Below are 23062 nucleotides of genomic sequence, written 5' to 3'. Positions count from 1 at the left end.
ATAGAAAGTAGAATAGTGGCTGGGCAGTGGCGCACACTTTTAATCCTGGCACTCAGAAAGCAGAGGAGGTGGATCTGTGAGTTCAAGGCCAGCCTGGTCTACACACACAGAGTTAGTTTAGGACAGCCAGGGCTATACAGAGAAATCCCATTTCAAAAAAAAAAAAAAAAAAAAAAAACAACAAGACAAACAAATGAAAAAAACCAACCACACAGAAAGAAAGTAAAGAATAGTGGCTGCCACCCATTGAAAGAAGAGGATGTGGGAACGTATTGTTTAATGAGCAGAGCTTCAGTCTGGCGAAATGCAAAGCCTGGAGCTGAAGCGTGGTGATGCTTACTCAATACAAATGCCCTTGGGGTCACTGCATTGTGTGATTACAAATGATTAAGATGGCAAATGAATTCTGTTCTGTGTGTCTGGCCACAATAAAAAACAATGTTTGAAAAACTAATAGTGTTATATTAAAATTAATATTTCAAAAGAAAGCTGTTTGCTCTTAGTGGCAATTACGTTGTTCATCCAGTGGCGGGGGGTGGGGGGTGTGGGGAATGGGAAGTCTTAAATTCTAGTTGGCCGTTGGGTGGATGTAAAGAAAAATATCTCTTATAGAGAGCTCTCTGAGCTGAAACCAAAGGAAAAGGATGCTCGTTGGAGTCCTCTGCATTGCTCCCGTTGCCTGACCTGTAGTTCCTATCTTAACAGTTTCCAAGGAAGCACAGAGCTTGGAATGTGCACATTGCTATCACTTGGCAACCAGGAACTGGTGGCTGCAGCCACCTACCAGTTCTTCCTGCTACCTTGTGCCCTTATCTGGCATGGGCCCTTTTCCACCCAGGTAGTCAGGGGCTCCTGGGAGGCCAGGGAAGCCTCTCCCTCCTGCTCCCTGTCTCAGCTTCTCCCAGAACTCCCAGGGCCAACTGGGACCCTTGCTGATGAAGGTAAGTCTACAGAAACAAGGGAAGATGGACCAAGGGAGGCAGAGAGAACTTTTAGTCCAGAGAATCTTCTCACTTCTTCCCATGGGTGGAAGATTCTGGGGACAGGATGAATAGAACACAGCCAGGCCCTTGGAGGACTTACAGACTTCTAGGGCAGAAGACATAGCTTAGCTCTGTTCTTTCAATGTACTAATAATGCCTTTTCCAAATGGGCTATTGAGATGCAGACTTTCCGAGGCACAGATCATCCTTAGCTGAGGTGGGAGGACCACAGCAGATGTAGGATGTCCTGCCTGTCCCAGCAGTCACCAGTAAGCACCAGAGCCACTTCCTCCGAATTCTGTCATTCACTACCTGAGGGCTTTCCATAATTCTAATAAGTAGCTCTTACCAGAGCAAAACATTATCCCAGTTCCCCAGTCCTGAGTTGAAACATCTCTGAGATCTTTCACTCTCTCTCCTCACTGCTTGCCAGCAAGTGTGAGTTCCAACTGCTCTCAGAGGCTTATCAGGTACCTCCTTTAGCCCAATCCTCCTGCTCGGCCCTGGGAGCAGCTCTCAAATGAGCCACTCAAGCTCCCAATGGGATCACCTGTAGCCTAGGATGGCCTTGAACTCATCACCAATATGAGATTGGCCTTAAACTCCTTATTCTCTTCCCCTAGGTCCTAGGATTACAGACACAAGCCACCATACCTTCAGTATTGGCTTTTAGGGGAAGCCCCATTAAGATAGGCAATGGTATATAAAAGAAAAGGGAAATGTGTGAGCTGCAAGCTATAATCAAGGGAATGCAAGCTAGTGTGGAACCAAGGGGCCGGGGTGAGAGCACTGGTGGCTTAGGAGGCAAGAGGCCTCGTTACAAAAAGATAAAACAACAGCAGGAAAAAGAGAGAGTAAAAGAAAACCTTAAAAGCACTAATAAAGCTGGCCAAAAGTCCAGCCTGTGTTTTGCTATCATCATGAACCAGCAAGCCTAACCTACTTCAGTGATAAAATTCTCAGCCCTTCTGGAGCTGATAGCTTTCTCTGTTGCATGCCTGCCCCCTTGGCACACCACCAAACTCCTTGAGCACAGTGTGGAGCAGTGGTTCTCAACCTTCCTAATGCTGCGGTCCTTTCATACAGTACCTCATGTTATAGTGACCCTCGACCATAAAATCACTTCATTGCTACTCCCTAACTGTAATTTTGCTACTGTTATAAATCACAATATAAATATCTAATTTGAGGGAAATCTGCTATGCAACCCCTGGGGGTCATGACATCCAGGCTGAGGACAGGTGTGGAGAGTAGTTAAAGATGAGGAAGAGATGAGAGGGGCAGTGTTGAGTCTCCAGTTACACGGGGGTAGCTACATTTCCCACCTTGGTGCCTTCACGTATGCTATATGCTTTTACAGGAACATTTCTTCTTTATTCTTCCATGAGAGTTCTGTGCAATTGGCCATTTCTTAATCCAAGAAACCCTTCCTGATCCTTGCTTGGAACATAGGCTTCCTGTGGGCCTTGTATAGCTCTCTCAGCACCCCCAAATGACAGATTTCATACTGGATTGCTTTTTGTCTATTAAAAAGAAACACTACAAAGTTCCATCAGGGCAAGACCTGTGGCATGTTAACCTAGGCATGAGAGCTGAGAGAAGTCAAGGTCACTGGAGCCAAGGAGATCAGAGAATGAAAGGACACTTGGAGGTGATATCAGAAAGGCACAGGGCCTGTGGAGTGAGAGGGTGACAGACCTAGAGTGAACTTCGCCTTTGAGGTGTGGCTTGGGCCTAAGGAACATGGTCTTCCCTGTGTTTTAACAGAATCTCTCTGGTTGTAGGGTGAAACCAGTGTAGCATACAAGGCTGATGCCAGGCAACCAAGAAAAAAAAAATGACAATGGTTTGGGTCATGGTACCAACCAACATGGCAAAATTTATTTGTCTACAAAAAAGTATTGGACTTCAAGAAACATGGAGAAACAACAGGTGGTTAAAAAAATCTTGATGGAGATTGGGGCACAAGTGGCTAGCATTTGTCAGTTATCTCTGGGCTCTAGATGTGGTCAAAAGCTGTGTTTACTTGGGTGAAGTCATTTCACTCTTTCTGCTCTTTATATCACTCGCAAAGTGAGGATGGGTAATAAAATATACCCCATGAATTTGTTGAGAGGGGATGTAAAGGTTTTGGCACAGGATTTAGCATGCAATCAACATACATATAAATGCTATCCTAGAGACCAAATTACCAGTTCCCAGGGGCACCTCTATTGCTCACTGGCTGATTGTGACACGATTTCCAAATCTATGTAGTGGCAGAGTACTGTCATCAATACCAACTGTATAATACTGGATCTGGAAATTTTGATAAATGCATTAAAGTTTAGCATGTAGAATAAAGTGCTATCAGGCAAGAAGTACTGCAGGCATGCTAATAAATTACGATGAAAACATCTAAGACAGATTGCCTAAATTTTCCCCCGGCCTAGTACACACTCCACTTCGCAGATGAGAAGTCTACTGTAGTTGGTAGAAGGCAGTCTCTCCCCAGGAACGAACAGCCTGGCACTCAGCAGTCGCCTGCTGCAGGCAAAAAGGCTTTGAGAAGATAAGCCCTAGCCTGCGCGCTTCTTAGTGGAACCTTCTAGTTCGGTGCAGGTGTTTCCAGCCCGGAGCACGCACAAAGTCAACAAGTATTTCCGGTGCGCGTCTCTGCGTTTCCGCGTTTCCACTTTTCCGCGCAGGTGCGGACAGAGCCGAAAGCGAAGGCGGCATCAAAAGGCGTCGCTGCCGCTCGCGGTCCCGCTTCTCTTAGGCGGAGCGGCTTTCTGCATAGTCCCCTCCTTTTCTTCCTTTCCCACAGAAGCCGCAAACATCCATGGCGGGTCTCGAGGTTCTCTTCGCGTCGGCCGCTCCATCCATGAGCTGCCCGCAGGACGCACTCGTCTGCTTCCTGCACTGGGAAGTGGTGACAAACGGCTACTATGCCTTGGGCACGGGCGACCAGGTACGCGGGTGGAGGGGAGTCTGCAGCCCGAGGCCCAAAGGCCTGCCCTGACCGTGCCAAAGCCAGGGCCCGAGCGAGGCTTCTGATGCCGCACTTTAGCGCGCCTGGTGCTGGTGCCGACAACGGGCACAGCGTGCGTGTAAACTCGGGAACGGACGTGTAAAGGCGTCCCCGACACAGCCGGGGTTGTGTGGATCTGACTGAGACAGGCTAGTAGCTTCCTCAAGGTCCTCATCCACCAGTTTACCCAAAGCATCTGCCGTAGAATACTCCGTGCTACACCCTCAACTCCAAGCATCTGGATTCAAGCACTGGTGTGGCAGTGAACTTTGACCTACTCAGCCATATTCTAGGACCCCTTCTTCGAGGGGACAGTGTTTGGATTTCAGACTTGAATGCTGCGTTTGATTCTTGCTGTCCGTTCTCCTGAAGTACTTTCTGGGCTCAGGCTGCCCTTGCCTCCATTCTCTGCTGATGGGTATGCGTTTTCAGGGTAGAAGCCAAAAAAAAATTTTTTTTAATTAATTAGTTAAAAATTGAGAGGCCATTAACTGTTAATTTATCTACTAGAGAGTTTTATTTTCCAGCCTGTGGCCAGCAGATTAGTAATGCTTGCTGGACTCAGCAGGTATTTGTGTTGGTCCTCTAGCTGCCTCCTGCCACCCTCCTTCTGTGGGTGATGAGAGGAACAAAGCACGCACTTGACTGGGTAATACCAACTCAGCAGCTAAAGAGTCATGCTGCCCACTTTCTCTTTGCTTTTTTGCCTCCAGTGCTATAGAGCTGGGCTTGTAATATTTGATCTCAAGAACATGTTTGTTGACTTGAACAAACAGGCATTGATTGGTCTCCTTATTGAGGGCACGGCTACTCCCCATGAGAGCTCTGTAGCCGTGTGAGATAAGGTCAGTGGAGGGCCATGGAGATGGCCATAGATACGAGTTAGAAAAATTGGCATTGTGTTGTGGGAGTCTGAAGATTATAAAGAGAGAATGACCTGTTTATGTGTGCAGTTTTGGTTGGTTGGTTGGTTGGTTGGTTGCATTCTAGCCCAGAGGCACTAGGGTGAGCCCAGTGGCCATTAAGGAATGTTTCTAGCCTCAGGATTTTGTCTATAGAAGACAGCTAGCTTTACCTTTCTTTACCTTACCAGTCTGTCTGGAAGAATCTCCAGCCTGCCCTGCTCTAACCTTTCATAGGTCGCAGCCACTCTCAGGCCTTTGAGTCTTCATCTGAGGAAGTTACATGGTACAAACATATGCTTTCGTTATCTGCCAACCATAGCCTTGTGGGACACTTGATATTTTATATCAAGGTGCAGAGGACAGCCACATGATGTGTTGGGCCTGTCTAGCTTCTGTTTTCTGTGGAGTATCCGTTTCACCTTACCACAGTGAGGCTGTGAGCTTTACCTGACCCTAGCGATTATTTCTTGCTCCGGAATGAAGGTGTCGAGGTGGGGAGCAGAGCAGGTTGTCTGTAAGTCAAGAGCGCCTGCTGGTAGGGCCAGTGCTGTCCATGTAGGACAGGAGAGAGTCAAAGGTCTTGACTGAACACAGGTAAGGTCTGCCAGCCCTGCCTTAAACACCCGAGTCACCCTTGAAGTCCACACCACACTAGGAAGTTACCCAGAAAGGCAAGAGGGTTTCTCAGGCTGTGGCTAGCTTCAGTTTTGTTTTCTCCTTACTCTCCTGTCTCTGCTGAGGCTACCAGTCTCCTTGTCACCTAGCCAAGTTTGATTGTGACTCCTCTGGCAAAGGATTTCCAAACACCAGGGGTGGCCTCCCCTGCACTTGCTGTGTAAAGTCCTTCATGTGTGGGCCTTTGTCAGTGTTGTCCATCGCCCCACTCCTTCCCATCCCATCCCATCCTACCATGCTCTCATGAACACAGCTTCTGGTCGTGCTGTTTTGTGTTGAATGTGTGCTTTTTAAAGGGTTTTTTGTTTTTCCATAAATGGTATTGGACCATAAACTTTTTCTAACTCCTCCCACTCCCCCTGTAAATTCCCACTTTGTGACTTCTCCCTCTGTACCCCACTCATAACCAACAGAGTCCAGTTAGTGCTTCCTGACAGAATATTGCTTATTTTGGTGACTTGCTCTTACGAAGATGGTATTCATGGGTGCTCTGTGCATGTGTCCAGAGGGGAGAGTTTCATAGAATTACTCCTCCTCCTGGTTCTTTACTGCCAATACACACACACACACATGACGTTTTCTCTAGAATACTATAATTTGATCTAGTGTGTTCCTTCTGACTGCAGTGTAATGTGCCACTGTCAGCATAGTGTGCACTTTACCTCGGCTTCAGCTGTTCAGGCTCACACTGGAATGAAGGTTGACATTGCTTATCAGGCTCCCACATGTATCCACAGCTTCCTTCTAGGAGGACGTTTGAGTCTTGGCTCATACAAACCTCATAGAGCTAAGTACTGCTAGGTGGACTCCCAAAGGGCCTGTGTAAGTCTGAATTCCCAGAAGTAGTGTCGAAGGTTCACTCATGCCCAGTCAAACTAAGTCTTAGGCTGGTGGTTGGGTGTGACCTTCATTCATATAATATATATATATATATATATCTTTTCTGGTTTTTTTTTTTTTTTTTTTGGTTTTTTGAGACAAGGTTTCTCTGTGTTCCCCTGGCTGTCCTGGAACTCACTCTGTAGACCAGGCTGGCCTTGAACTCAGAAATCCACCTGCCTCTGCCTCCCAAGTGCTGGGATTAAAGGTGTGTGCCACCACTACCCGGCTCATCTCATTATTTTAGCTGCCCCCTGATAACTAGTAAATTTGAAAAAACAAACACCATTTGTGATGGTTTGTATATTCTTGTACCAGGGAGTGGCACCATTTGGAGGTGTGGCCTTGTTGGAATAGGTGTGACCTGGTTGGAGTAGGTGTATCACTGTGGGTGTGGGCTCAATACTCTCACCCTAGGTGCCTGGAAGTCAATCTTCCACTAGTAGCCTTTGGATGAAGATGTAGAACTCTCAGCTCTGCCTGTGCCATGCCTGCCTAGATGCTGCCATGCTCCCACCTTGATGATAATGGACTGACCTCTGAACCTGTAAGACAGCCCCAATTTAATGTTGTTTTTATAAGACTTGCCTTGGTCATGGTGTCTGTTCACAGTAAAACCCTAACTAAGACACCATTTATACGGTTAGCTGCTCTTTTTATTTGTTTTCCAAACCTTGCCTTGGTCTGGTTATTAATTCTTGTCATTTGTTCCTTTTGGCTATAGTGTCTGTGCCTGGACAGAAGCTCTAGGGTATGGGTGGCCTCACAAGTGGCATTGTGTTTGCTTTAGTGGTCCTGCTTAAGAACTTTATTTCCTACCTGAAAGGCCCTGCTTGTTTTCACTATGACTTGAGATTATTCTCATATTTTAATGTGTGAAAGGGAATGTCCTGGTTGCTTGAGTTTGTTTGTTTGTTTTAATTAAAGGGTTGGGGGGAGGGACTTTGAACACAAACTAGAGTTATATGGGAAGAGGAATCTCATTTGAGAAAGTGCCTCCATGCACTTAAGAATGACAGTAAGATAGGTAAGTCTGTAGGCCATTTTCTTGACGAATGATTAATGAGGGAGAGATGGCCCAGCTCACTGTTTAGTTGGTCCTGGGGTATATATGAAATCAACCTGAGCAAGCCAGCAAGCAGTGTACTTCCATAGCTTTTGCTTCAGTTCCTGCCCCCAGGTTCCTGCCTTGACTTCCTTCTATGATATATTGTGGTGTAGAAAAATAAATAGTGAGGTAAATAAAAATAAACCCTTTCCTCCCCAAGTTGCTTTTGATTATGGTATTTTATCACAGCAATAGAAGTCATAATTAAGACAGGGAAATCTTAGAATTATTAAATAGGGAAAGGAAGGAGATTATCACAATGAATACACAGATATATTGTACAGTCTACCAGATTGGCAAAAACAAACAAACAGGTAATGGCAGCCTGCAGGCCATGTGTAGAACCAGGAGCTCACATATTGCAAGTGTATCACGATTTGGTACACAGATTGCTTCTATTCTATGAAAGTTCATCCTCTGAGCATTCCACATGTGTGCCAGATATGTACAACAACATAGCAGCATTGTATATAATGGGGAAAAAAAATCAACTTCTAATGAACTTCTAAATCGTAGCACATTCATTTGGTGCAACACTGTATAGTTGTGTATGTAGATCAGCCACAGAATGCTGATCACCTTCCCAAAACAACACTGGATAGAAGGGAAAGGGAAAGGGTGGGGCCAAGAAGATGGCTCAGAGGGTGAAGTGCCTTCCCTGTCTTAATTACATGAGTACCTGCGTTTCCATTCCTAGCCAGGAGTAGTGTTGAGTAGAGGAAGAGGCACTTCCCTGGAGCTCACTGGCTAGCCTGCTGAGTCATTGAGCTCTAGGTTCAGTGAGAGACTATGTTTCAGAAAATAAGGTGGACAGCAACTGAGTTCAAAAGCATTGGGACGGATGGATGGATGGATAGATAGATAGCTTATATTATATTTGAATATATATTTAGTTTATTTAATATTTATGGGTGTTTTATCAGCATGTATGTCTGTGCATCTTGTCTATCTGGCACCCACTTGGGCCAGAAGAAGATGCCAGATCTCTTAGGACTGGGTGATGGTTGAAAGCCTCCGTGTGGGTACTAGGAGTTAGATGGGTTCCTCTAGAAGAGTAGCTGGCTGAGCTGCATGTGTAGTGATGTAATGTGAAGGAAAAGTAAAAATGATACAAGTACAAAAGTAAACACACACACACACATACACACGGAATATTGGTTGTGCACAGGCTTTAGTGATAATGCTTACTGACTGATGACACTGAACTTGCTATGCTAGTGATGACTACATAAGTATCTGTTTTACAACTTTTAAATCTTGTTTGTGTGTTAGATTTGGGGCATACAGTAATGATTTTTATCGGTTGGAGAGTCTGTTAGGATCTGTGCTTTCAGTCATTTTGTGATGCTATTACAGAGAACCCAAGGTGTGAACTGTGGAAAATACTGCTTTTAATTTCACACTGATCTTATTCTTGTTAGGATGATAGAGTAGAGAGATGATTATTAAGCCAAGGCAGTAGTTATTTTAATTTTTGTTGGTTCTGGGAATTAGGTCCTCATACATGCTAGGCAGCACTCTACTACTTAGCTCTATTCCTAGCCCGTAGCCTTAGCTTCTTGACAGATTCCTCCAGTGTTGTCCTCAAGGCAGGCAAATAGCTGAATAAGAGTGTTAGTTGTAGACCTCTAACTAGGTGCGTATCCCTGCACACGTGTGATGGGAGGGATGAGATCAAGTTATGGGTAATATGGTCCTTCATAGTTTTGGGTTCTGAGGCCAAGATCTTCCTGTTTTTAAGCCTGGTATCTTCTCAGCCAGGTCCCAGTGATAAGAAATCAGAACTACTGCCAGCTAAGTGGAACAGCAATAAAGAACTGTATGCCCTCCGGTATGAGTCTAAGGATGGAGCCAGAAAACTCCTTCTGAAAGCTGTCTCTGTGGAGAACGGCATGATCATCAACGTGCTGGTGAGTCTGAGCCAGGGTTCTGCTAATGGTGTGGGATCGAGATACCTGTTTAGAAACTCATTTTAACAGTGAACTCAGAAATGACCCCAAAGTTTTTACCTAGCAATTCCACTTTGGGCATCTTTCTCCTGAGGTAAAAACCCACAATATATGTAGAAGAGTTTTGTGCACAAAGGTGTTCATTAGGAACCCCCTGTCCACAGCAGTACTCACTCTCTGACAACACAGGAGATAAAGGCTTCTGTAGTTGCAGCCTCTCTCTTAGCTTCGTAAGTAAGAGGTTTCACTGCCTTGGACCCTGTACATTTTGTTTCTTGCTCTGGAGACTACCACCTCCATCACATCACACACACACACACACACACACACACACACACACACACACACACACACATATATATATACCTTCTGCCATCATTCCTTTAGCCTGCCCCCCTCCCCCGGTGTGTGTGTGTGTGTGTGTGTGTGCCCTGACTATCCACCCCACCTGCCAGACAAGTCTAAATGATAGCTTTCTATTCTATTTTCCATCTGGTACATACCATGTTTGGTATTTATGTACTTATCTGTGCTTGTATTTTCACCCTGGACTGTGAACACCTTGAGGTAGATGACTTTCTTTCTGTTCCATTTTGTCTTGGTTGCATGTGCACAAAAGTGTCTGACTGTATTATTTGTACTTGACTTTTTCCATACCACGTGTTTGAAGGGCTTTACATAACACAGATAGATATACCTCATTCTCTTTCATTACTCTGTATTACTTCACTGTCCTTGCCCTTACTGATGAACATTTAGTTCTTTTCTAAGAACTGGGTTCTTAGGTGCAAACAATTCCTTTGGGTTAATTTAAACATTAAAAGAATGGAGTTAGTTCATTAAAGTAGGTTCAAATCTAGGCTTCCAAAAGCAGTACCCCAAACCCTAGAAACCACTGTTGCTTGGCCCCTCAGGCTGGGTGTGGGTTGGTATTCAGTCTGCAGTGCTCCATGCTGTGTGCTGCTCCCTTCCTGAGCAAGATGCCTGCCCTTACTGGGCCTGTGTTTCTATGTTGCTCCAGGTTATGGTTGTGTATTCACGGGGTACTTCAGTTCCTTGCCCACCTTCCCCTGTTACCAGTAACCTGGGAAATATACCCCATCTCTCATTTTCTGTTTTCACTTTTCTAGGAACTTGGCACACAGCAGGTGGCAGACTTGACCCTGAACTTAGATGATTATATTGATGCAGAAGACCTGAGTGACTTCCACAGGTACTTCTAAAGGAAGTCTTTCCATGAGAAAAGGCAGAGGGACTCAGTAGCAAGAAATAAGGACTGGTATCAAAGTCCCCAGAGACAAGTACGGTTGACAGAAGAACTTGCCCTAGGCGCAGTCTGTTCTCAGTTCCCTCCTTCTTACATATCTGTTTGTTTGAAGACAAGACTCACATAGAAATGTCTCATTAAGTAAAATCATGCATTTAAGAGTGCACAGAGGCTACCGTGGCTATAGTCTTGGGGCGAGGCTAATGCTTCAGTCAACAGTAAGATCCCTGGGGCCAGCAAGTGGCTCAGTGGGTAAAGATGCTTGCTGGTAGAGGTGCTTGTGCACAGACATGACAACCTGGGTTCTGTCCCTGCGTCCCATAGTCAGCAGGAGAGAACCATGACTGCAGATTTGTTTTCTGATCACACATGTGCCACGTGTGTGACACTTTAAAAAAAGAATAATTCCTTATTGAAAGTATGCTTAAATCAAGTACATCTTCATTTCACTCCCAGCTTTTTTTTTTTTTAAGAGTCAAAATTTAGATCCCATCTGCTCACCGTTCCCACTCTTGTGTGACACCAGAGAGGTTCCTCAGTCATAAGCCATATACCTACACCCACATCACCTCCATTTTGGGGTCACTCTTAGTGTTGTGTGGTATGCGAGGTTGGACATACACACAGTGGCATATGCAGTGTTTCAGTGTCATAGGCCATTGTGTTACACTGTAAGCATCCTTGTGTTCTTCCCCTCACCCCCACCCCCTGTCCTTGGAAGCATTGGTCCTGCTGTTGTCTCCATAGTTTTACCTCTTCAGCATGTCATGGTTGGAAAGGAGTCCAGACAAACTGTCTTCCAAAGCGGCTGTGCTGCTCTGCATTCCTGCTGTCAGGGAATAAGGAGAGCTGCTGCTGCCCAGCCCGTGCCCTGTCAGCATTCAGCAGTGTAATGGTGGCTTTGCATTGTGTTAAGTGAGGCAGGGTGTGAGTCGTCTTTCATGGGCTTATTTCCCTGTGTAGTTCTTTGAGGAGGCTGTTTAGATCCTTTGCTCAGTTTCAACTTCGCTTGTTCCCTGTCTCACTCGGTGTTAAGAGTTGGTTGTGTAGTTTGGGTGGCAGTCCTCATTGGCCGCTTCTCCATGTGTTCTCTCCCTGTTTGTGGAGACATTCCGCTGACTTCCTAATTTTGAAATTTGAAGAGAGACAGTTTGCAAAAATACACAGTAGATACCCATTTATCTATTACCGAGATTAGCCAATTTTTAACAGTTGTTTTATATTCTTGAACCATCTGAGGGTTATTTACTTTGTTCTTTAAATTCTGCAGCATGGAACAACTGTGTGTGTGTATGTGTGTGTGTGTGTGTGTGGTGTGTGTGTGTGTGTGTGTGTGTGTGTGGGCGGGGGAGGGAGAGAGAGAGGGGGTAGGAGGACAGCCTCAGGAGTAAGTCCTCATTTATAACAGGGTCTCTCTGTTGTTTTGCACGGTGTACACAAAGCTAGCTGGCCTACGAGCTTCAAGGATTCCTATTTTTGTATCCTCTTTGGCTGTATGGTCACTAGAATTGCAGTGCATGTTACTGGGCCTGGCTTTATAGGTCCTAGCGTCCTCACACTTAGTGACAAGTGCTTTATCCTTCTTCCAACACCTCCACCTTAGACTAGCAATTTCATAGGAATATCATCTGTCTCAACTTTGAACAATGATCACACTTGAGAATGTAGCATCAGTATATCATTTAATATGCAGTCTACATTCTGATTTCTGCACCTATCCCAACAGTGTTCTTCAGAGCGGATCTTTTAGGTTTTTTTCTTAATCCACCTAAATATTTCCTATTACATTAATTTTTATGTCTTTTTAATTAATTTTAACTAGCACAGTTTCTAGACATTTTTTTCATTTTCTTGTTTTTTCAAAACTTGAAGTAAATGTGTGTGTCTGTGTGTGTCTGCGTCTGTGCCTGTAGGGACCTTGCTAAGTAGGTCAGGATCCTTGGACCTCCATGGCAATTTGTTCTCCATTTCTAAATTTTTTCACTTGAAACATTTTATATAAATAGAATTAATATGTAGTCTTGGGCTTGGCATTTTTACTAGCATAATACTCTTGTGATGGATCCATCTAAAGTGTAGTGCACTTTAACTGTGCCTCTTGTTTACTGAGTATACTTTATGTTGCGTGTACAACAGTTGATTTGATCACTCACTGGTCAAAGGGTAAGTTAATTGACTAGATTGTGTCTAGTTGGGCAATCACAGATATGGATGCCATAGCATTTGAGCACAGGCTGTATGCAGCTGTGCTTTTTATTCTCTATGGGGGACCCCAGAGTGTGGTGGTAAGGTCATATTTGGTTTACTTTTGGTGTTTTCTGAATCATTTATATCCACTCATTATGAGTGCACCCACTTCTCTGCATCTTGTCCTAGCATTTTATTTTATATTATTTGTTGAATGTGAAGTTGTCTCTCATTGGGATCATTAATTTGCATTTCCCTACTAGTGAATGAAATTTTGAGGTGTTTTGTTTTGTTGAGGCAGGATTTCCTTGGAAATTTGTCATAGGCAAAATGTTTCATTCCTCACCTTTTAATTGCTGTGATTTTCTTCTTTTCCCTTTTCACAGTGCCTGTAGCTGCCAGTGTTGTTAAATTAGAATTGCCACAGAGTTTCCTTGTCATGTTCCCACAGTTAGGGGTAGAGGATGCAGTTTCCATCACTGATTGTATTGTTAACTATGGGCATGTGGCAGATGCTCTGTAGTAAGCTGAGGATGGTCTCCTATATCCTTAGTTCCTTTGTTAGTGCTATTTTTTTTTACCATGAGTGCATTTATCATGTTGTTTTGTGCTTTATCAGTTGGTCTAATTATCTGATGTTTATTTACTTGTTAGAATAGTGGCCAGCATTGATTTGTGAATATTAAACCAGCCTTGCTTACCTAGAATAAATTGTTTAAGGTCAATTTTAATATTTTTGAAAGGTTTTTGTTTTGAGTTGGTAAAGAAATTCTGGTCTGTAATTTTATTTGTTTAGTTGTCTAGTTTTGATACTAACTAGCACTGGCTTCCTAGTTGTCTAGTTTTGATACTAACTAGCACTGGCTTCCTAGTTGTCTAGCTTTGATACTAACTAGCACTGGCTTCCTAGTTGTCTAGCTTTGATACTAACTAGCACTGGCTTCCTAGTTGTCTAGTTTTGATACTAACTAGCACTGGCTTCCTAGTTGTCTAGCTTTGATACTAACTAGCACTGGCTTCCTAGTTGTCTAGCTTTGATACTAACTAGCACTGGCTTCCTAGTTATCTAGTTTTGATACTAACTAGCACTGGCTTCCTAGTTGTCTAGCTTTGATACTAACTAACTAGCACTGGCTTCCTAGCACTGCTTGGAAATGCTCCCACCTGGGCTTCTGAAAATGACTTTTTTAACAGTGAAAGTAAAATTTTGTGACTAGACTTTCTTGTATTGTATTTATGTCTTGAGACGTGTCTTTGGAGGCAGGCTATGTATTAGTTACTTTTTAAAATACCATGACTAAGTAACTTATAGAAGAGTTTATTTGGGCTTATTGTTCCAGAGGACTAGGGGTCCATCATGGACAGGAGGCATGGCTACAAGTGCAGGCTGGAGCAGGATGCTGAGGGCCTACATACTGAACCACAAGCAGGAATCCAAGAGAATAAACTGAGAATAGTGCATGGCTTTTGAAACCTTGTCAGGTGACACACTTCCTCCTGCAGGACCACATCTCCTAAACCTACTCCAATACTGCTACCAACTGGGGACCAAGTATTCAAATGCCAAGACCATGGGGGAACATTTCATTCAGAACACTACAGTGTGGGTTCTGCCTTTTCCTCTTTGATCCTTGCATTCTTTGGAAATGATTGAGTTCCACAAGTTCAGAGGCGTTTGTTTTGAGCTCTGATGTGGTTCCATATGGCCAGGGAACACACTCTGTAGGACTTCAGGTACGGAGTTTGCTTTATGGACCAGGACTTGGCTCATTTTTAAGGAGCCGTTCTGCCCACCCTCTGCTGCCTGACCTGGCCACCACACCTCAGCTGTAGCTCATGGTGCTAATTTCTCTTGGTGAGAAGAGACACCTGGTAGAGACATTCTCCCAGAATCTGGCTAAACTGAGCCTCAGGCCCTACCTCTGTGGTTCATCCTCCCACAGAGCCTTTTCCTTCCATGACATGTGATGAACACATAATGAAGCTGAGGGAGGGGTGGCATGGGAACAGAAGAGCAGCCAGTCCAGGCTGTGCCCCTACTCTCATCTCTTTCTGATGGGGTGGTAAATGAGGAGGGGCAACTCAGATGCCTAAGAAACTTAGGCCCAAATCTCGGAGACAGCATCAGGCTGTTGCCCCCCTCACCCAGGTCCGCCGGACGGCCCGTTCCCACCATAGTAAACAGGCCAAGCGCAAGACCAAGGCTGCTCAGGGCCGCCGCCGCCGCCGACCGAGCCATCAGAATACTGTACATGAGACTCCCAGCCAACTGCAGGAAGCTAATTTCTTGTCTCAATCCTGCAGGACCTATAAGAACAGTGAGGAGCTTCGGTCTCAGATCAGATCTGGAATTATCACACCTATCCATGAGCAGTGGGAGAAGGCTCGTGCAAACAGTCCTCCGAGGGAGTTCCCACCTGCCACTGCCAGAGAGGTGGACCCACTCCAGATTTCCTCACACCGTCCTCATACTAGCAGGCAGCCTGCTTGGTAAGTATGGAGTCCCCAAAGTTCAGCCCATCCTGCTGTTGCCCCTCCCCTGGTCTCCAAGTGTCTCCAGCAGACGTGTTGAAAGTATTGGTGTACAGAGGTAAAAAAGTAGAAATGGTGATAGATTTGAGTTCTGGTGCTACTGATAGTTACTCTGACTACAGCATTCTAAGCTGCCTGTCTCCTTTCTCAAGCTCACACAGCCCTCTGTGTGCAGGGGTTGGAGGCTGCTGTCCAGGTGAATCCCAGTTACTCTGTAGAGTTGTGAGCCAGACTTGGGGAATGCATAAGGACAGAATGCCATCCTGGAGGAGATGCAGCCCCAGTGTCTTCTCCATTCACTGCATTTTGTTGTATACCCTCACCTCTGACAGCTTCAGAAGATGGACAGAATAGCTGCTATATGAATGAATGAATGAATGAATGATGTCCAAGGTCTTTGCAGATTAGTTTAGCAGCAGTAATCCTGGAGAATTCTACTCTGATGAAGGAGACAAAGGCCAGGAAACTGTAGTCTGTCTAGACAGCATGTCCTAGTATGAAGCTGACAGTATGGTTAAGTCAGGGATTGGCATTGTAATAGGGAAGCATTCACTGTGTGCCGTATAATAAGCACTCAGTGTCAACTACCATTGGCTTTTTATGTCGGCTAGGAGTTGTAAACTTTTGGTTAGTTGACAAAGGTAATCAATTAAATTCTTATAATTAATAATTGGCAAGTCAGTTTAGTGAATCTTTTAAAATATTGGCTCCTATAGAGAGAATGAGGAAAACAAAAAGTACTTGAGAACTCTAGGAACTGCTTGTCCTGTAAAACCTACTTATTTCATGGAAGGGCACAGGCAGTATGGCCTGCCTAAGGTCACTAGCGGAGTCAAGGTTGGGGTCCAGGTATCTTCATTCCCACCAAGTGCTCTAGCCATGGACTCAGTATGCTTACAAGACTTAAGACTAATTTCTGGACAGTTAACAAAATGGGTGATTTTAAGACCCGAAGCAGTTGACCCCCATAACTGAATAGTTTTAAACAGTGCTAGAAGCCTCTGCCCCTTCCCACATAATGCAGACCCGTGTTTCACCTCTCACCTTCCATGCCTTCATTATACCTGCCCCACACCTGAACCACCACTCTGCCCTCACACGTGGATCTGATTTCTGAAGTGTGGAGTGGCCTGTCTATATTCAGCTATGGATGTAACTGGAGAGGTCAGTCTACTGTAATGGAGAATCTGGAGAGGTCAGTCTACTGTAATGGAGAATCTGGAGAGGTCAGTCTACTGTAATGGAGAATCTGGAGAGGTCAGTCTACTGTAATGGAGAATCTGGAGAGGTCAGTCTACTGTAATGGAGAGTGCCAGGTGGATAGGGACCTCGAGCTCCTGAAGGCTCTGGGTTACTAACTTGTTCCTACTTAATTCTGTACCTGCATATTCACACACACACACACACACACACACACACACACACACACACGAAGACATTAAAAAGAAGATAACTAGTTCCTTTCCCCTCCTTTCCTCTCTCCTTTGTCTGATAAAGGGAAGCTTGTTCGTTTTGTTTTGTTTCTTTTTTTTTTTTAAATCTAAGCCTAACTTTTTGTTGGTCTTTTCAATCTAACCCACTTATGTTAGCTCCATCTGTCTGCAAATAGGAAATTGTCTGCCTCAAATCATGTCCATTGTTTTGAAAACAAATTTTGCTTTGCTTATCCAGCTTCCCTAAAAGTGAAGCTTTAGTATAAAGGCCTTATTTAGGTCATTCTAAATTTATCTTTGATCCTTAACAAGCTGCCTTTACATGTGATTTTTACAGTTTGTGTTCTACATCTTCTTAATAAGCCTTGTTTACTAAAATGTTAACATGTCTTTTTTTAGTATTTGCTAGTTTATTTTACTAATGTGCTATGATTTTCCTGACCTCTATGTATGCATAGAATATTTCAAGCATTTCAGGTTTTCACTGAAAGTGTCCATAAATATTCCTTCTCTAATTGTGTACCCATCTGTGCACAGACACATAATAAGAATTAAATACATTTTAAAAAGAAGATATCTTGATGCCTTTCCTTTCCTTTCCTCTCTTTGTATTCAGTTTCCCCCTGCCCCTTTTCCTTTTTCTAGTGCTAGAGATGGAACTAAAGGCCTTCTACATGCTAATATGTGCTGTACCACTTAGCTGCACTCCACTGGATTCCTTGTCTTTAAGATTTATTTATTTATTCATTTAATGTATATGAGTACACTGTCGATGTCTTCAGACACATCAGAAGAGGGCATTGGATCGCATTACAGATGGTTGTGAGCCACCATGTGGTTGCTGGGACCTCTGGAAGAACAGTCACTGCTCTTAACCGCTGAGCCATCTCTCCAGCCCTCAGGTGGATTCTTATTTCTGCTTGTGGATTCAGTCATTAAGTGATGTGGATTTTATGTAAGGTGGCACAGGTTTGGGGAATAAAGAGTTACAGTGTTGCAGCTCTAGTTGAAAATAAGGTAGATTAAAATCTCATGCAATAGCCAACTTTATTTAGATTTTTTTTAAAAAAAATTTCTTATTAGATTTATTTAAATTTATACTCAGGGTTAAGAAGAATCATATGTATGGTGTTCAATCACGAGGATAAGCCATACATGGCAAAAAGGTGTTTTTCCATGGAGGCTTATGAATAACAACAGCTGAAGTAAGCTCCTGTCTGTTAAACCTACATTGGGAGGAGCACAGAAACACATTCCAAAACCAATTCTGCATTTCAGATACACTGAGGTCACAAGACTCTTGTTCTCTTAGACTTTTCTCACAAGCTCTCCGAATTCTCACACAACTCCATTCTGGTGCTGTGTTCTGACAGTAGAGTCAAAACACATATATTCTTTCCAAGTATCCTCTGTAGCTATTCTCTGCTGTTATACTAAGCACTGATTGACAAGTAGTAATTGTCTTTATGACTTAGCTGCAGTACTGCATTTTCATGTGTTACCAGTGAACTTTCTGTGTGTCTGTCTGTGTATCATGTCAAGCTCTGTGAATGGATCTTTTCATCCATTAGATTGAAAGAGTATTTGAACATTTGGAAAACACCAATTCTGAGATACATAGATCTGCTGAAAGCTCATATATTTTATTTAAAAGTATCAAAAATCGCATTCAAAACTTAGTAATATCAAAAAGGACTTGGATTTTTTTTCACACAAATGATGAATACAAATTTCCAATTTGCTAGTTTTTACTTAAATTTTTCATTTTCTGCTGGGCATGGTAGCACATGTCTTTAATCCCAGTACACAGGAGGCAGAGGCAGGTGGATCTCTGAGTTTGAGGCCAGCCTGGTCTACAAAGCAAGTTCCACAACAGCTAGGGTGGTTACACAGAGAAACCCTGTGTTGAACAAAACCAAAACCAAAAAAATATTTTTTTCATTTTCTAATTGGTAACATATACTGCATATTGTTTTCCTTGAGTTAATGTCTCCTCTTTTGAGGAAAGTGGCAAGGATGTAGTCACATCTGAATACCCACAGTTTGCTCTTCTTTCAGGTAAAAGATGGTTTTCATGAAAATATATCTGTTCTATTTATAGCTAAAAAAGTAGCACACTTTTTCTACAAAGGCTTTGGTACATGATCTCTTCCTCAGTGAATCACATAGATTAAAGAAAGCCATGTTCAAAGATAGATATTTGTGAGTATAGTTAATATACCCAGTAAGACTCCATTGGAAAAAAACTAATTTTTTCTTTACAAGAAGATGTAAGTGAAGATAGCTTCTTGATTAGGGGTGGGGGTTGTGTCCGTTTCCCCCTTGCTGTGCTGGGAGGACCCTGTCAAGCTTGAACTTGTGTGTAGGCCCTGCATGTGCTGCCACAGTCTCTGAATTCATTTGTACATGAGTCCTACTGTGTCAGGAAGACACTGTTTCCGTGGTGTCATCCATCCCCTCTGGCTCTTGAAATCTTTCTGCTTCCTCTTCTGCATAGCTTCCTGAATCCCAAGGACAGATATTTAGTGAAGATAGTCTACTTAGCACTGAGTATTCCAAAACTTCTCACTCTCTGAACATTGTCTAGTTGTGTGCCTCTGTTCAGTTCCCGTCTACTGCAAGAAACTGCGTCTCTGATGATGGCTGAGCAAGGCCGAATCTAGAGATATAGCCAAATTTCATTTTATTGCTTTTTGTTCCTTTAACAAAACAGTCATTCTATTTGGTTTTCTCCTAGGCCCTTGGCCTATTTGTCTCAGGTTCTTGGCTACCCAACCATGTCAGGCATGGGTCCCATCTTGCAGAGTGGACCTTAAATCCAGTCAGAGAATGGTTGGTTACGCACACATTTGTACCACTATTGCATCAGTACATCCGATTAACTTTTTTGTTCTTTTTGTTTTGTTTTATATTTTGTTGTTAATTTAGAACCAGAGAATCTTGAATACTTTGAATTTTTTTCTAATCCAGGGATAGCAAATTTAGTGCAATAATATTCTTATATCGACTAGTGGCTTATTCTATATATTCCAGATAACATACTGTAGTGGTTTGTATATGCTTGACCCAAGGAGTGGCACTATTAGAAGGTGTGGCCCTTTTGGAGTAGGTGTGTCACTGTGGGTGTGGACTTTAAGACACTCACCCTAGCTGCCTGGAAGTGAATATTCTGCTAGTAGCCTTCAGATGAAGATATAGAACTCTCAGCTCTTCCTGTACCATGCCTGCCTAGATGCTACCACACTACCACCTTGATGATAAGGGACTGAACCTCTGAGCCTGTAAGCCAGCCCCAATTAAATGTTGTCCTTATAAGAGTTGCCTTGGTCATGGTGTTCACAGCAGTAAAACCCTAACTAAGACACATATTCCATCTGTTTACCCTCTTAGATCTGTCATTCATGTATAATATGCAATTATTCATAACCAAGAAGAGACAGAACTCCTGTGTTATAGTAATAGGATATTGAACACTGCTTATTAAACTCTTTATGTACCAGGTATCGTGCTGTAGTAAGCACTATCCTTTAATCTGTATGGCAACCCTCAGATACTCTTGTCTGTATTTTGTGGAAGAAAATCTTGGGCCTGGAGATTTTGTGGCTTACCCTAGGCCATACAGCTGTTAAATGGTGAAACTGCAGTTTGAACTTGAGTCTCACTAAAAAGGCTTGGCTTTTTCTTATCTGTAAGTTACTCTGTATCCATTATCTGTCAGGCACTGAACTAAGCTCTGGCAGTGTGTGATGAGCTGTGCCCCAATCGTTAAGCAGCTTCCAGCTGGTAAGGACTAATTGCACCTTTCACCCTTATGATGTCCTTAAAACAGTGACAGTATGCCGAGGTACACTGAAGCAAAGAGAGCAGTGATTGAACTGAAGAACTGAGAGCAGGAAAGAACCAGAAACTTCACAAAGGCCATACTTTAGTTGTAATTTAAAAGTATATGGAACTGAAGAGATGTCTCAGTAGTTAAAAGCACTTACTGCTCTTACACAGGGCTGGGTTTAATTCCTGGCACCTACATAATGGCTCACAGCCATCCGTAACTTCAGTTCCAGGGGATCCAGTGTCCTCTTCTGGCTTTCGTGGGCACTAAGTATCTAGATATATATATAACATTCATACACATAAACTTTGTCTATATATTTTTTAAAAAGATCAGTATAAACTTGATGCTATTCAAAGTGATTAGTTTTTAAGGAAACAGTAGAGCCAATGGAACAGTGAGTCCTCTTGGGTGTGAGTAACCTCTACTAGTGCTAGCTCGTGCAGGAAGAGGTGTGTGTGAAGCACACAGTAGACAGGCAGCATGTGCCTTGGGGCTGGATTTGATCCTGAGATCATAGGAGCCATCTAAAGCCTTAAATGTAGTCTGGTCGTAAAGCCCTTAAACTATTGATTTTGTTTTTTTCACCCTTCAGTGAGTCTTAGTGAGAATATGACAATTCTGATTCTACTAACATGGTTAATATTTACTGAGCCCTTACTGTGTCCTCAGTAACCATACTAAGTGTAAAGATATTATCAGACATAATCTCTTTAATTGCCAAATAAGAGAAAAGGGGGTCGGCACTGTTATTCCTGCATAGAAAGGTGGCCCAGAGTAAAGCAGCTCATGAGTGTTGGATCGTGATGCAGCCCTTCTGGGCTCCTCTTTCTGACATGTGCATCAGCAGCTGTTTCAGAAGTGATGATAATGATCTGGATTGTTCCAACAACAAAGCTTGGTTACTTACAGGAGCATGAGCTGTGTACAGCTACTCTGCCTGAAGAAAACCTCTACCTGTCTCCTACTTCAGTAACTGATAGCTGTTATTTCGCCTCAGGAAAAGGAGGAGTCCTGTGTGTTCATGCTTTCTTACTAGGAAGCCTCTTGAGCAGTGCTTCTCAACCTATGGGTTGCTACTGCTTTGAGGTCAAATGACTTTTACAGAGTCACATATCAGATATCCTGCATCTGGCATGTTTACATTACAATTCATAACAGTAGCAAAATTACAGTTAGGAAGTAACAATGAAATAATTTTATGGTTAGGAGTCACCAGAACATGAGGAACTAGAATCACTCCTCTTGAGCTTCCCCTCTCTGTGAAGGAATGTTGGTTAGCACAAGCTTGTGGGAATCCTTTGAGTAATGGTAGCTTCTGAGAGTTCAAATGGGCCATAGCCATATCATGCCAAAGGACAGTAAGAGGCTGACACAGGCAGGAAATCAGGGAGGAGTGACAGTTTCTGGTAGAGTGTATGAAGCTGAGATACTCATTTGGAAGCTTGACTGGGACTAGAAACCAAGGGTGATGGCAAGAATGATACAGGTTTGTTTCTAGCTTAATCACTGCTGTCCATTCTTTGAGGCTGATTCTATCAGCAAGTCCTTTCTTGTCCTAAAGTATGGTTTACCATCATTGAGTCTTCTTGGGTGTTACTGTTAGACCCAGGCAGTGGTAGCATATGCCTTTATTCCCAGCACTCAGGAGGCAGGCAAATCTCTCTCTCTCTCTCTCTCTCTCTATATATATATATATATTTTTTTTTTTTTTCAATGCCAGCCTGGTCTACAGAGCAAGTGTTCCAGGACGGCCAAGACTATATAGAGAAACCCTGTCATGAAAACCAATCAATCAATAAACTAGCAGAATTTAAAGAAAAAAAAAGTTGGGGATGCAGAGATTTTGTGACAGGCTCCTGCCAGCCTGCTATAAAATCTTTTACTCCAAGTCCAGAACACAGACACAACTCTGACTGCCCTAAGGTGCACACGATTATGTGATGCATTTAAAAAGGGTTCCCAGGTCTCACAGAGTAAGTTCTTAAAAGTGTGATTGCCTTGTAGTAAGGCTGGAGAGCACTTGCTGCCTGCCGGATAGCCCTGGGGATAGCCCTGACGGCCTGAGTATGTATGGGATGGGATGGGCCTAGCAACTCCCTCCTCCTGGCAGTTTTGAGTTGTTTAGCGGGCCTTGCAGCTCCCCCCTCCTTTGCGCTGTTTTGTTTCCCCTCCTCCCCACATTGTTCTGGAGAGTTGGTAACCTTTAGTTATGCTCTGTACTCTCATTCTCAGGTTTATTCTGGCGCTCTGGCATTCGCAGAGAAGGAAGAACTTAATCCTTTGGAGAGAAAGGGGGAACACT

The 23062-nt window shown here is 43.5% G+C and overlaps 1 protein-coding gene across 3 annotated transcripts in view; it reads left to right on the top strand.

The window, feature by feature from the left end:
* Window positions 1-744: 744 nt before the first annotated feature.
* The window catches only part of Psmf1 (proteasome (prosome, macropain) inhibitor subunit 1), a 28138-nt gene continuing 5820 nt past the window's right edge, over window positions 745-23062 (top strand). Inside the window, exons 1-5 of one of the 3 annotated variants that reach the window (XM_006499306.4) lie at window positions 745-941; window positions 3790-3933; window positions 9318-9470; window positions 10640-10722; window positions 15268-15453. In XM_006499306.4, coding sequence (XP_006499369.1) covers window positions 936-941; window positions 3790-3933; window positions 9318-9470; window positions 10640-10722; window positions 15268-15453 — 572 coding nt within the window. In that variant the 5' untranslated portion in view covers window positions 745-935. Of the gene's footprint in view, window positions 942-3633; window positions 3934-9317; window positions 9471-10639; window positions 10723-15267; window positions 15454-23062 lie in introns of those variants that run through there. The other 2 variants (NM_212446.2, NM_001305244.1) reach the window with 2 other exon arrangements.

This window comes from Mus musculus, chromosome 2 (assembly GCF_000001635.26).
Source record: "Mus musculus strain C57BL/6J chromosome 2, GRCm38.p6 C57BL/6J".
NCBI lineage: Eukaryota > Metazoa > Chordata > Mammalia > Rodentia > Muridae > Mus > Mus musculus.
The sequence above is the reverse complement of the archived record's forward strand: the minus strand, read 5'-3'. Positions and strand labels throughout refer to the sequence as shown.